Genomic DNA, 15,062 nt, shown 5'->3' with positions numbered 1-15,062 from the left:
CCACGTGTGTCGCACGTGGTCACTGTTCCATCAGTCAAAGCTTGTTTGACTGACGGAGTGCCTGAATTGCAAAAAATTAAAACTTTAGGGGTGTGGATTGCAAAAATTAAAACTTTGGAGGCGGAATTGCAAATCGCTGACAACTTTGGGGGGCTAAACTGTAATTTTCCCTTTGTTTATTTTGCTCTGTATTTAATTTAGTCTCGGGTTTTTATTTAGGGTTCATTTGGGATTGCAATTTTAATAAGTGCAATTTTAAAAATTGCGTTTTTAAAAATTGTTTTTTTGAAATTGCTACTTTTTAAAATCGCAAAAGCGTTTGGTATAGCATGTTAAAAAATACTTTTTTTATTAGGGGAAGCTACCTTTAACCCCCATGAACTATAGAGCCTTGGCACTTTGCCCCCATGAACTTCCAAATGTGATACCCAACCCCATCAAACTATCATTTTATAGCAAACAACCCCCTTTCGTTAGTCAAAGGGGTTAAAATAGACGGTCAACACCTCATGTGCAATTCACGTGTGACTTCAAGTGTTTTCCTTCCACTTTTGCCCTCCTTTAGACCGTGAAAGATCTCATTGCTTTAATGGATCAAAGCTTCCCTGAATTGGGTTTAGAGCGGAAGGACTTGATCAAAATGACGTGGATCGAATCTATGCTCTATTGGTCCAATTATCCAGCCAAAACTTTGCCGGATGTTCTGCTTGACCAACAACCTCAATCAGAAAAGTCTTCAAAGAAAAAATCAAACTATGTCCAAAAACCGATTTCAAAGAAAGGTCTTGAAGGGATATGGAAGAAGATAATGGAACAAAAAGAGCCAACGCTTACATTCAACCCTTATGGTGGAAAAATGAGTGAGATTTCGGAGTCCGAAACGCTATTTCCGCACAAAGTAGGGAACAACTGCAAGATCCAATACTCGGTGACATGGAAAGAAGAAGGCATGGAGGCTTCAAACTAGAATTTGGATCGAATACGGCGGCTTTAAGATTATATGATACTGTATGTGTCGCAGTCTTCGCAGGGTGCATATCTGAACTATAGAGATGTTGATTTGGGCATCAATGGCATCAGAAATGCAAGTTACGCAGAAGCTAGTGCTTGGGGGACTAAGTATTTCAAGGGGAATTTTGATAGGTTGGTGGAGGTGAAGACTGCTGTGGATCCAGATAACTTCTTTAGATATGAACAAAGCATCCCATCTCTTGGGTCAACGCCTCATTTTCACGGTCTGAAGGGTATAAGCGTCATTTCACGGTCTGAAGGGAGAGCAAAAGTGGGAGGAAAACACTTAAAGTCACACATGAATGGCACATGAGGCGTTGACCGTCTATTTGAACCCTTTTGACTGACGGAAGGGAGCTGTTTGCTATAAAATTGTAGTTTGATGAGGTCGGGTATCACACTTGGGAAATTCATGGGAGTAAAGTGCCAAGGTCCTATAATTCATTAGGGCTAAAGGTAATTTTCCCTTTTTATTAAATATTTGTAATGAGAAATCATGATTTTGGTTAAAATTCGCGTTTTTTCAAATAAGCACCCATAGCTTAATTATAGAAATCGCATATTTTTTTTCTTAGTTTAAATTAAGTGCTTTTTAAATCGCAATGCTAAACACTTTACGTTTTGCGATATCTTTAAAAAACGCAGATTATTCTTGCGAAATTGCAATCTCAAACGCACCCTTAATAACAAATTTTGTTGTTTGGATTTATCTTTGTGTATCTATGTATAAATTTTTTACGACAGTGAATTGATTATTTTTATGTTTGTTTCTCTAGAAAGTTTCTATGTATTGAAATATAATATGTATCACATAAATAAGAATTTATTTATTTATTTATTTTTGTATTTGTGATTTAGTCGAATTTTTTAGCATTTTTTGAAATAGATTTATTTGATTGCATTAAATATTGAGTGAAATATTTGTTTTATTTTGTATTAAAAAGTAGAGAGAAGATTTTGTTTATTTTCCTTTGTATTTTTATGAAATGATTAGAACTTTTTGGGTTTATTTATATTGAAATATAATAAGTATCATACCAACAATATCATAGTTTCCTACTAGTTTTCTATTAATGTTTTGATAATCAAAATTCAAGAATTTTTCTTGCTATTTTTTTCCCTTTATACTTTTCATTTTAAACTACACATGTTGGGTCATGGATCAGCCACTACAAAGCCCAACACCTCTAGGCCCAGTCCAATGTGCAAGCCCACTAACTAGGCCTAAGCCGAGACATGGTCGGCCTAGTCAGACCACCAAGGGCAAAATGTCCTTTTACTGAGGGTACAATGGTCATTCAGACAGTAAAGAGAACTCACGTTCACCAAAACATGGGATTCGCCCAGCACCCAAGCAAAGCACCAACGATTCATTGGAACGTGGCCCAACTATTAGCGTCAAACCGAGACAAGTGCACTCGAAGATTACTCGAGAGCCCACGATCCACTTTGCCTACATGGTACATGTGGATCCTTGGGAACGTGGGGCCTAGAACTCTAGGGCGACAATTGCTACTTGATGCCTATAAAAGGGAAGCTCGAATTCATTATTTGGTAATCTCAGCTCTCTCTCAGGCTCTCATTGAGTATTTGCTCTCTCCCTCTCAGATCAACCATTAATTTAGACATCGGAGCTATCCCTCGTTGGCACACCACCGGCAGCTCTTATCAAATCTTTGTTATTTTGCAGCCCGACAACTCATCGGATATCGTGCCACGTCACTCCTCGAAAAATTGTCATCAACACCACCTATGGGAACAAAGAATTTAACATGTTTTAGTTATGTGGATTAAACCAAAACTAAGGGCTAAGTCCAGTGGTGGATCTAAGAATTCGTATTACGAGGGGCAGAAAAAGAAGAGTAGGACGAGAGAAGGAGGAGCAGGGGTTAGAGTCAAGAAAACTGAAGAAAAAAAAATTCCTTAAAAAAAATTATTCTAAAACATTTGGATGGGCTGTTCGCCCTCCTTTGCATCCGCCACTGGCCAAGTCAGAGTTGCTAGATTTTCTTTCATGGTTTTTAAGAGTTGGTAGAACAGCAGAAGATCATAGTAAACTATTGGGCCTCCGACCCAACAAATAATAAATTGGGCCCAGGAAAACAATTCAAATAAATAAGCAACCCACCGCCAAGAAGCCCAAAACAAGCCTTCAGAACAAACGACCTGCTCAGCTGCTCTGGTTATTCGTCATAATCTTCGTTTAGAATGGGAAGGCCAGCGTCCAAGATCGAAGTCCCCGAGAGACGACACCGTTCCAACGGCCGGTACACACCGGACTCCGACTACAACCGTCACCGGCGCAGCCCCAGCTACGACGTCTACGACTGCCACGATAACCACCAGCGCCGCCGGCTCCGCTCTCCCGACAGAAGCCCAAGCCCAAACCCTAGACGAAGCCCCAACAAAGCCTTGGACGACGCGTTGCCCAAGCGATTCGGCCGGCCTTACCTCGACCGCGACCACCGGAGCGGGACGCGCTCGGACTCGGAGTCCGACGAGGAACTAAAGGGCCTGACCTATGAGGAGTACCGGAGGCTCAAAAGGCAGAAGATGCGGAAGGCACTGAAGCATTGTATTTGGAACGTGACGCCGAGCCCGCCGAGGAACGAGAACGATGAGTTGGAGGAGACGGAGGAGGAGAAAGCCGAGGAGATCTCGGACAAGTACGGTGGAGATAGCGGGGGAATGAGCGATTCGAGCTTCAAAGAGAAAGAAAAAGAGAGTAATCGGAAAAGGAAATCCGACTCCGAGTCTGAAGAATCGGAGATCGAGTCCGAATTCGATGATTCCCGGTCGAGAGGGAAGAGGAAAAGTTCAATTTCTAAGCGTAGAAATAGAAAATACGAATCGGACGAGAGCGAGAGCGAGACTGAATCTGAGGAAGATCGAAAGCTTAGAAAGAAATCAAGGAAAACGAGTACTCGCAGTAGTAGGAGGAGCAAGAGAAGTAGTAGTAGTAAAAGAAGAAGAAGAAAAAGGAGTAGGCATAGCAGCGATCCAGACGAGATCGAGGAGAATTCTGATGCGAGTGATCGAGTCAGGTCGAAGAAAAAGCGGTCTTTGAGCGCGAATTCTGATTCTGAGGTTGAAGAAATGAGTAAGGTGAAGGCAGAGGAGGCAAAAACGGTTGCCGAAATCGATGTAGAGGCATTGCTGTTTAAGGAAATGATTGAGGCGCAGAAGAAGCAACCGCCGGCTTTGGATAACGAACAGGTGGTTGGGCCAATGCCGCTGCCAAGAGCCGAAGGGCATATTAGCTACGGTGGGGCGCTTAGGCCCGGAGAAGGTGATGCCATTGCGCAGTATGTGCAGCAAGGGAAGCGTATCCCAAGAAGAGGTGAGGTCGGTCTCTCTGCGGAGGAGATTCAGAAGTTTGAGACTCTCGGGTATGTGATGAGTGGTAGTAGGCACCAGAGGATGAATGCCATTCGTATTAGGAAGGAAAACCAGGTTTATAGTGCCGAGGATAAGAGGGCATTGGCGATGTTTAATTACGAAGAGAAGGCGAAGCGTGAGCACAAGGTTATGGCTGATTTGCAGCGGTTAGTGCAGCGTCATATAGGGCAGGATGTCGGTCCTACTCATGATCCCTTTAGTGCAAAGGCCTCATCAGATGTTGCTGATGCTTGATTTTACGTATGTGGTTGGTATCTCTACCATTTTGCTCTTGTGTACTCATGTATTTTCTTATGGTATTCGGTTCGATTATTGTGTTTGAATGTCACTTTTAATTATATACTTCGGGTGAGTCTCTGTCTACTTGTGGACCAAATACTTGTGCTTGTTAAAAATAAAAATAAAAAGCTATCCCAAAAACAAGGCATTGAAGGGATGAACTAATTACTACATTTTAGTCCGTCCATTGTGAATCTTTTGTGGAATTAATTGTTGGAATTGGATTTGGTAGGTGAAATTCAGTAAATTGTCAATCAAATAGATGCTAAATGATCTAGAATTTTCCTTGTTCCTGCAGTTTAGTGTTTTGGACTATTAGATGGTGTTTAATTTGAAAGATCCTTTTCTTTGTAGAGTTTAGAGACTTTTATATGTCAGAATTAATAATAGTTTTGCAATAAACAAGTGTGGAAATAGGCTGAGAATTTGCGCTCCATATATTGAGGAATTTGAAACATGTATAGCATGGTAGTAGGCACCAGAGGATGAATGCCATTCGTATTAGGAAGGAAAACCAAGTTTATAGTGACGAGGATAAGAGGGCATTGGCAATGTTTAATTACGAAGAGAAGGCAAAGCGTGAGCACAAGGTTATGGCTGATTTGCAGCGGTTAGTGCAGTGTCATACAGGGCAGGATGTCGGTCCTACTCATGATTCCTTTGGTGCAAAGGCCTCATCAGATGTTGCTGATGCTTGATTTTACGTATGTGGTTGGTATCTTTACCATTTTGCTCGTGTACTCATATATTTTCTTATGGTATTCGGTTCGATTATTGCCTTTGAATGTCACTTTTAATTATATATTTTGGGTGAATCTCTGTCTACTTGTGGACCAAATACTTGTGCTTGTTAAAAATAAAAATAAAAAGCTATCCCAAAAACAATGCATTGAAGGTATGAAGTAATTACTACATTTTAGTCCGTCCATAGTGAATCTTTTGTGGAATCAATTGTTGGAATTGGATTTGGTAGGTGAAATAAGATTCAGATACTAATAATTATTATCATCTACTTTGTTGAATAGGATTCATGGAAACCAGTTAGCAGAGATGCCATTCATTGGGACCCGCCAGATGTATAGGTGTCAAGGGATGTGCCGTCGGCTTCTAACTGCCGTTGAATATGTATGTTCAGAATCTAATACCTTTGTGTGTGTTTGTGTGTCTGTGGCTTCTCACCTGCATGAACAAGTTGTTTAAAATGTTGGTTAATTTTAAACTCGGTTTAATTTACATTAGGTATGCGCCTTGGCTCAGTCGATACACCCTTCCCATGGCTTGCATAACTCATTAAGACCCTAGGCCACCACGAACCTTACTATGCAATGTTTAATTTCCTCTTTTAGCCGGACCAATGTACTCCGCTGGGAACGAAAATCCAGGTTTGCCTCCAAAACAGTCAAAAGGAATGTTAGGACTGGCCCTACAAGAAAACTAGGATTCCCGGAGACAGTCGCAGGCGCTCCCTTGCCGTTAACACCCTGTCCCCTTGGCTCCATACCGATTGAACTGCCGATCTTACTCCTGAGCGTTGAAGCAATTGTTGGAGACTGCCCCATCCTAGCAGAGCCTTCGCATACAACCTACCACCAACCACCACTGCCGAAGCCTTTCTCCCTCTCACTGAAAAAGGATCACCATACCGAACAATTGAAAGTCATCATGAATGAAACTTACGAGCATACAAACCTCTATGCCTAGCGCTGAAGGACGATTCGAAAAAAGTTGAGAACTTTTGCAGCTCAAGAATACTTCTCCAACCGTTACCTTATCGGCCTTCTGGTATAACAATGAAGCCTCGATGCCCACCATTGCCATATATCGCCAGAGCCAGAAAACAGTCGTCACTATTGGAACTTCTCTGTGCAATGAAAGCTGTATTGCCAGCCCTTGAGGATTTCAGGAATTCCTTCAATCGTTTCCCTAGAATCAAAGCCTCCCAGTAGTCAACAGCCATGCCACACTTGCCTTTCCCAAATGAACTACTCAAGAAACACCCCTACTCCTTTCAGTGATCTTAAAACTGAAATCCCTTCCTCTACTGAAGGCTCAAACGAAAAAACTGCTTGAATATCCCATCACTGAAAAACCAGATAACCGGTGCTGGAAAACCAACAGACAGGAAAGACACATCAGAATGCGCCTACCCGCGCCGATGGGAGACGCTAGGGAGAGATATATCTAACTTTATCTGGAGGAAGATGATCCAGCTTTATTATGTATCTGCCATTAATTGATTGTGATTCATACAGTATATAGCTCAAAGTTGGTTTGGATTCTTATTAAGATGGTAGTGCTCTGAACTGATCATAAGACGCTGGGTAAGTGGGAAAAGGGAGTATTTCTTTGAGGGAAAAAGAAAATCCATGGAGAAGTTAACTGATAGAATGATTCTCGGCAGAAATTACTTGTCTGTTGGAGCAACATTTGGAAAGTGGGTATACTTGTGTTATGAGAAGAAGTGGTTCACGGTTGCAGTTTGATCTGAGAAAGTGGTCAGTCAACTGCTTTTTTAATTTGTGGTAGAGATTCATTCCCATACCAAAATTTAGAAAGATAGACAATGAATTATTAATAACCTTAAATGGCAAGAACATTTCAACTGATCTGGACTATAAGGTATTTGGGATTAAGAGGTTAGAGGATTTGAAAATGTTTACGTTGGAACGAGTTCATTAGCGCTTAATACCATTCAAATTCTACATATATACATGAAGGCAGACCTGATTTGTGTTACTAGTATGACTGTTTGCAGGTATACTGTATATTCAACACGTTCCATGAAGTTGCTCCTGAAATCCATTGCCATTGCCAGCCCAGGTATGTACGGGGTGGCGTTGGGGGATGCTGTTAAGAGAGAGAGTTTTGTGCTAATTATCAATTTCTTTGTACATTTCTTTTGGGGAAACGATTGGCTCTTAGAACAATGTGATGAAGTCAGTGAAATGAACAAATATAGGGTGTCTCAAGCAATGCATTGTTCGACTAGTAGCTAGCTCTTGCATTTGGCTTATTCAGCCTCCAACTAGCTATGACTGATGCATCCGAAATCCGTTGTACCCAAATTTCTTCACTTCTCCTCAACCCGGTGGTTATCATCTTTTGTTGAGATATTGGTGCTTCCACCCACAAGAACTGAACCCCTCAACATCGTTGAATCACTTACGGACTTAACATTAAATGTTTCTACTTAGCCGACAATTTTATTTTTTTCAACTTCTTCTAGCAACATTGTTTTTTGTAAAACTCATATAGGATTTCAAGTCGTTAAAAATATATATATATTTGTTTTGAAAATAAAATTGTTAGTGTCACTGTGTATCAAACAAAAGGTGTCTCCTTGCCCTTGCGGCCGGTTATTGCTGTTACGGAGTGCATGCATCAATCATGATCAAATCCTACCATTTAAAAGCAAAATAAAATTATCATAATTGTTCAATTGTTTAAAAAATTGAAGTTGATAATAAGTGATACTAATTCAGTTAATATTTTAACGTGAAATACCTCAAATCGTTCTTCAATAAGTGGGATTCAACAAACAAAATATTAAATTAAAATAAGTGAGAACCTGAAGAGGTATTTTTAAAAAAAAAAAAAAAAATCAAATACAAGAAAAGGTTAGAAGGGAGCTATAGAGTTTGAAGCTGAAATTAATCAAAACTATTACTTTGATATGAATATTTTCAATTATCTTAAAAATTGAAGTTGAAAAGAAAATTCACTTTTCACTTCCAAATTATTACCCATTTGACACTAAAGACTGTCAAACTTCAAAATGTGATACTTACTCGCCCTCCGGCATGTGACTTTTTTTTTTCTTTAATTTAAACTTCTCAAAATGTCTTTAAAATTTTTTTAAAAGAATAAAGCAACTTAAAAAAATTGGATTGAAGGATAATTGAAAAAAATAAAATGAAGTGGGTTCTACAACTTCTTTCACCGAGCTCCCCTTAATATGGAACAAAGAGGTCTTCGAACCACTTCTGAAACTTTAGGGGTAGTTAAACCACTCATTGAAATAAAATAGGGAAGGATGAACCATTCCCAAAGGCTGTGTGTCCTTTGTCCACCTCCCAATCACTCAACCCTCATGATGGTTGGGAGGTGATTCAATTGCCACTTAATGTTTTGTGTTTTTTTTTTTTTAATAAATTTTAAAGAGATTTTGAAAAGTTTGTGTAAAAGAAATGAACATGTGCAGCATTTTCATCCCTTTTAACGCCAAATACTAACAAAGAATGTAATTCATATCGAAATAACAGTTTGAAAGTACCAAAATAGTGATAATTTTTTTTTTTTTTTTAAGTAGTGATAATTTGAAAGAGTAGTAAATGTTTTTGAAGTAATCCCCGTGATAGTCAATTATTATCGATGAGAGACCACCAAGGTGGTAGTTGAGTTGGTAGAAGAACTCCTTTCATCCTAGTGGTTGCGTATTCGAATCCGCTTGCGGTAGTAGATGCGTAAACCAAATGTTACTTTGAAGGGCTCTACCGGCTCACACTTTGGTGGAGTTGTGGTGACGGGCTCGCCTCCCCAGGCAATAGCTATGGCTCAAACTGGACATTCCACAGCGGATGAGAACCTCGATGGTCACTCCTAAGGAGGAAAACTACACTGGTCGCCCCTTCCCATCCTTTTAATTAGGAAAAAAAAAAAAATTATTATCGATGAGAGAGAAAAGAAAGAAAATATTTCATACCTGATGGAAACAAGATTTGGGGCGGTGACCTTATTTTTGTGATGCGTGTGTGTGGGGCCGTGGGCCGAGGTCTCTTTGGCCTGATTTTTTTTTCTCCTCTTATTTTCTTTTTCAAATCAGATGCGGGAAAAAGGAAAAAAAAAAAAAGAAAAAAGAACAAATAAGTCTGTCACTCTGAATAGTAAAGGAAGAGAGAAAAGAGAAATTGTCGAAAATACTTTTAAATATTAAGTGAGAAGTGATTGATTTTACAATTATGTGTGCATGAGGATTGACATATTTAAGGACTTTAGAAGCCGTCCAAGTTCTAAAGAAGGAGAGCTAATGACACAATCAACTATAACATGAGCACATGGCCGATTGCCCAACCAATGGCAAATGACAATTGCGACCTTGCCCATTTGGACAAATTACACCACTCCTAGAAGCTTCAATTAATAGCATTTTCAGCAGTTTTCTCGTCATTTTTTCTACATTTAAGAATTCAAATTACTTTTTGCTTCTCTATGTCAAAATACACCACAATAACTTTCTTTTATCACTCTCTATATCATTAAAATATTTATTTTTTTAATTATATTAGATATATGGTAGGAGAGATGAGAGAAAATTGTAAAATATGAGAGGAGAGAAAAGAAAGAATCATTTTAATAATCATAAGAATTGCAATAGTAGAACTCAAAACATTGGATTCCATTGTAGCAATCTTAACGTTTAGAATTCATTCAAGGAGTCTGGTGTAAGATATTTTTGCGATTTTTTAAATATATTCTCTAAACTTAAGAAATATAAGGGAGTCTCTTCGGAATGCTCTTAGTAATATTACTTGCATATATGGGCATAAAAGGCATTCTACCTAATTTTAGCGGATTCCACTATGACCAGCCTACAAACATATTTTAATTTAAATCTAGACTAAAATAGTGTTGTTACAAAGGTACAACTAGAAATCTCTTCACATTTCTCTTCTCTAAATTTAGTCAAAATCTTTGCTTGAAACTACTCCAGATTGTGTAAACAATTGGGGTTTCCCAGTTCTTAGAGGTATGTGCAGTGTGCTGCTTGTCCTTGACTATGATCAACGTACTTCATATTTGACCATCCTTTGAGGTTGAATGAGTGTTTTACTTTAATGGGTCGTCAAGGTTTTTGCTGATCATCCTGTCCTCGAAGCATTTTTGGGCTATTAGCTGTTTTAATGATACTGTTATGTAACTACCATGTTGAGTGTTTAATTCTGCAGACAAGAAACATGCATTCCAACACACGCACGCAAACACGTGCACATTCAAAATTATTCTGCTTCCCAAGTGATACTTGGTCATTAACTTGTTCAAATATTGGTGCTGAGGAATGCCGTGTGTGTGTAATTTTTCGTTTCCAGAAGCCAGTTGGGGAGTCTATTCTAATAATGTGTAGAATGTTTGCTGGGTGTTTAAGATTGTGATGGATTAATTGATTTTTCATTCTAGATACGCTTAATTGACATCGATTATTGTCCATCAAAATATTTGAAACTACTTTATGCAAGAAATTTTGATATGCTGCTATATCATGAAATAAGCTAGGCCAAGCAAAAGTTTTGAGGCCCTAAACAGGAGCAACACCTATTCTTTAGGAAATTCCTGAAATTATGCAACTATCCTTATCCATGTCTTTATATGGTGCAACTATCCTTACTTATCAAAAAATATGGTGCAGTCTCTTGAGATTGATGGAAAGTAAAACATCAATTTAATGCTCATGTTTTCAGGATAATGGAGGGTGAACCCGTTAATGTGAAGGAGTTTCAAGAATTGGCTAGGCAAGCTCTTCCAAAAATGTATTATGACTACTATACAGGGGGAGCTGAGGATCAGTACACACTTAAAGAAAATGTGGAAGCATTTCATAGAATTACGTATGCTGTTAAATCTGTTGATGATTGTTTTTGCAAACTGGATACAACATCTTTTTACTGAGCCCTTTCTATGGCTTCTCAGGCTCCGGCCAAGAGTTCTTGTAGATGTAAGCAGAATAGATTTGTCAACCACTGTTTTGGGTTACAGAGTCTCAGCACCCATTATGATTGCTCCAACTGCTATGCATAAGTTGGCACATCCTGAAGGTCTAAATCTTCTTGGAATAGTTTTCTCACTATCAGTTGAAATTTGTTTCAATTCTAATTTGCTTGCTAATTGTGTTTATTCCAGGAGAGGTCGCCACTGCCAGAGCAGCAGCTGCATGCAACACAATAATGTTGTTGATTTAACATATATTGAGTGGAAAGCCACTTCAAATCTCCCTTGCTGAGGTGCATGAATTTTAACTTTTTTTTATTTTTTTTTTGCAGGTTTTGTCCTTCATATCTACTTGTACTGTAGAGGAGGTTGCTTCCAGCTGCAATGCTATTCGGTTTTTTCAATTATATGTATTCACTTCTTCTTTAGCTCATTTAAGCTCATTTTTGAACTTTATATTGCTTTAGTGGCAGCACTTCTTCTTTTTTATTTTAATTATTTTGGGTTGCTGTTGTGATTGTTTTGGTGGTTCTGTTGGTAGCAAATCACACTGTAATCCAGTATTCTTCTGGGAATAGGTATACAAGAGACGAGATGTATGTGCTCAACTCGTACAGAGAGCTGAAAGAAAAGGATACAAGGGTATTGTCCTAACAGTTGATACTCCCAGACTTGGTCGAAGGGAGGCAGACATAAAGAACAAGTAAATATGATCTCTTTTTGTTTAATGTCACTTACTTGCCTCCACAGTTGGGTATAAAGTTCTTCATGTAATGAGGATGGAACACAAGTTTTAGTATCTGAGATCATTATATATGTTGTTTGTTTTACCTTTCATACTCACACAATCAGCTTTATCTTAAATCTGATTTGATTCATGACTTAAATAATTTCTGCAGAATGGTTGCACCACGGTTGAAGAATTTTGAAGGCCTCTTATCAACTGAAGTTGATGATGTGAGTGGAGTTGTTCAACTACCAAGTTTTGCATTTAAATGTGCCAGATGCATGTGAATGTACATCAATGAGCATATGTAGGCATGTTAACTGGAGTGTGAATGTTGTTTAAAATTTAAAACTATTTATGTTACTGTAATTCAATGAATCAATTTTTTCTGCAGGATGAAGGTTCAAAATTAGAAGCTTTTGCAAAAGAGACCGTTGATGATGCTTTGAGTTGGAGGGTATGTACCACTAAACTATTCTTATTACTTGAAATTTGCTGTTGCAAATATGTTGGGAAAATATTTACTCGGACAATCGGTTTTTTCCTTGGACATAAATGTTCAAAACTAGTTCTTGACTGATAATAGAACTGATTTTAGTGTTATACGGTTTAGTTTGTCCACTTGCAATTTTCTGAAGTGCGTATAGTGTATAGACCTTTTTTTTTCTTCTGTTTGCTGAGGGTGCATGTAAAGACCATGGTTTCTTAAGCTTATAATTTTGCGTTGTAAGATCCACAGGATTTAGGATGGTTAAGATCTATAACAAACTTGCCAATTCTGATCAAGTGGGTTCTGACTCGTGAAGATGGTAACATCTCCATTTATGATATTGCATATTTTAATTACTACATTATCACTATTATTACACCTATTCGGAGCAGTACATAAGTCAGAGAAGAACCTTCTCTACTTTTAAACTTGATAATATCAACCAAATATTCAGGCTATTGTCAAAGTTAAAATCAAAGGGAAAGAGGTTTAATCTCACTTATATGAGAATGGTTAAATAGAAGATTATTATTCCTTTGTTCAAACATGATAGTCATTTGGTTAGTCAAAATTTTGTTCTTTGTTGCGGGTGAAAAAAGAGTTTCTACATTTTATCTTCTTTGTCATATTACCTGTCCCACCAGTTTCTCTTCTTTTAACTGTTCACATGAATCGACTAATGTACTCAAAGAGAGTGTGCATTTTAGAATTATCTTATCTGCCTCAAAAGATGCTTTTACTAGTTAATGAGATATAACAGCCTTGACTATACAGAGTAGTAATTCTTTTTTACTTTTTTGCCTGTTCCTCTGTTGAGAATTCCTGCTCAATATTTGATGTTCTACCATTGGCAGCAATAAAGGCTGTGGAAGTTGGGGTTGATGGTATTATTGTCTCAAATCATGGAGCTCGCCAGCTAGATTATACTCCTGCCTCTATTTCTGTTCTGGAAGAGGTTACTCTCGATCTCTCTACAGATTTGGTGATGCAATTTATGTAGTCTTCCAGAGTCTCAGTAAGTGCATGTACTCTTAACCATGGAACAAATTAAAAGAAAGGATTTCTTGTAGCAAGTCATCCTCGACTCATTCCTTTCTATGAAATGGGTAGCCCTTAAAGCCAGAAAAGTATATGTGCTGGGAGATGTCCTGCGCAGGACTTCCTTGTTTGGAGACTTGTTTTAGAACTCCAGCTGTTGGTATGCTCTTTGGTAAGTCAATTCAATACATTACCAGTTTAAGATATTTGTATAGAATGGATTGCAGGTTGTTCCTGCTGTTGGAGAGAAAGTTCCTGTTCTTTTTGATGGAGGAGTGCGTAGAGGAAAGGATGTCTTCAAGGCATTAGCCCTTGGTGCACAAGCTGTTTTGGTAAAGCTCTTCACTCCATATCTGTTCATCTAACATATGAATCTTTTCTTAAAAGTGTTTTCTCCAGTGCTATGGTGTTCCCCATAGTTATACTGAAAGGATGAGTCGTATTCGATAATCATGTACTCATGCAATTACCATGGCCTTTCTATTGTCATTTTATATTTTTGGAACCAACTGATAATTGGTTTTCATAGATAGAGCTCAATGCTCATACTATGTGCTGGCCCGCTATGCTTTTCTTTTAACTCACTGCATAAGTGAGAAAGCTTTCTTAAGTTGCTCATGGTATATATCCATGTCATAGAAACATTTTTTTCACTTTTGAGACTGCTAAATACATTTGAATAGAGAAATGGAGAGTAGCGTGACTTTTATTTTCCTTCTCGTTTCCAGTTGGAGGTATATCTTAATCCTCAATAACACCAATAATTTACTTGGTGAGACTAATTAATTTGAGATTGTGCTTCTCTCTCTCTCTCTCTCTCTCTCTCTCTCTCATTCCAAAATATAATGTCCCCTGAAACTTGTGTGATTTTAAATTCCTTGCCCTTGCTTTTTCATAGTAATTGATATATGTTACTGCAGGTAGGAAGGCCTGTGGTCTATGGGCTTGCAGCAAAGGGGGAATATGGCATAAAACGGGTAATTGAGATGCTGAAGGATGAGCTCGAGCTGACAATGGCCCTTTCAGGTTGTTCAAGTGTGAAGGATATAACCAGGAGCCACATAAGAACAGAGCGTGAGAGACTCCAGTCAATGCTATAATATCATTTGAAAGCCATTAAAAATAATATCCTGTATACAGATGGTTTTGATGATTGATCTTATGCACAAAATAATGTGTGGGTGCACAGTTCACCATAAATGTGCATGCATGCTGAGGTTTCAGACAATTTGGCACTTCTTCAATGATTAGTTGGTCTTGTTGCTGTAAACTTATAAACTGAGCGTTGTAATTGAAGCAGATTAATTTGAATGTTCCATCTCAATACTGCTCAAATAAATATTGCTTCTCTTAACGATAAATAGAACATAACCTCTTCATGATCACACATATCAAAAACTGCATACACTTTATTAT

General features: G+C 38.3%; 1 protein-coding gene across 5 annotated transcripts; it reads left to right on the top strand.

Moving 5' to 3' along the window:
- Nucleotides 1-3,170: 3,170 nt before the first annotated feature.
- Nucleotides 3,171-14,985, top strand: LOC132186145 (peroxisomal (S)-2-hydroxyacid oxidase GLO4-like). 5 transcript variants are annotated; one of them, XM_059599974.1, is made up of 13 exons: nt 4,655-5,393; nt 5,715-5,814; nt 11,145-11,291; nt 11,374-11,498; nt 11,584-11,633; nt 11,727-11,801; nt 11,970-12,094; nt 12,291-12,348; nt 12,513-12,575; nt 12,858-12,927; nt 13,463-13,563; nt 13,874-13,978; nt 14,567-14,985. In XM_059599974.1, coding segments are annotated over exons 2-13 (1,101 nt in total). In that variant the 5' UTR covers nt 4,655-5,393; nt 5,715-5,812; the 3' UTR covers nt 14,747-14,985. The 5 variants fall into 5 exon arrangements, 1 of the variants encoding a protein (XP_059455957.1); XR_009440717.1 differs by lacking the exons at nt 4,655-5,393; nt 11,145-11,291; nt 11,374-11,498; ... (7 more) ...; nt 13,874-13,978; nt 14,567-14,985 and adding exons at nt 3,171-4,650; nt 5,929-7,677; XR_009440716.1 differs by lacking the exons at nt 11,145-11,291; nt 11,374-11,498; nt 11,584-11,633; ... (6 more) ...; nt 13,874-13,978; nt 14,567-14,985 and adding an exon at nt 7,445-7,677 and having other exon boundaries at nt 3,171-5,393.
- The last annotated feature ends 77 nt before the right edge of the window (nt 14,986-15,062 follow it).

Source organism: Corylus avellana, chromosome ca7 (assembly GCF_901000735.1).
Source record: "Corylus avellana chromosome ca7, CavTom2PMs-1.0".
In the NCBI taxonomy this organism is placed as follows: Eukaryota; Viridiplantae; Streptophyta; class Magnoliopsida; order Fagales; family Betulaceae; genus Corylus; species Corylus avellana.
Note: the sequence above shows the minus strand (reverse complement) of the source record. Positions and strands in the feature narration are given on the sequence as shown.

Bases quoted from the DNA above. Each gene is read 5' to 3' on its own strand.
- LOC132186145 (XM_059599974.1), top strand. The intron at 11,634-11,726 runs TTGATTTAACAT...TTTTTGCAGGTT, and splicing joins CATGCAACACAATAATGTTG to TTGTCCTTCATATCTACTTG. The intron at 12,928-13,462 runs GTAACATCTCCA...TACCATTGGCAG, and splicing joins GGTTCTGACTCGTGAAGATG to CAATAAAGGCTGTGGAAGTT.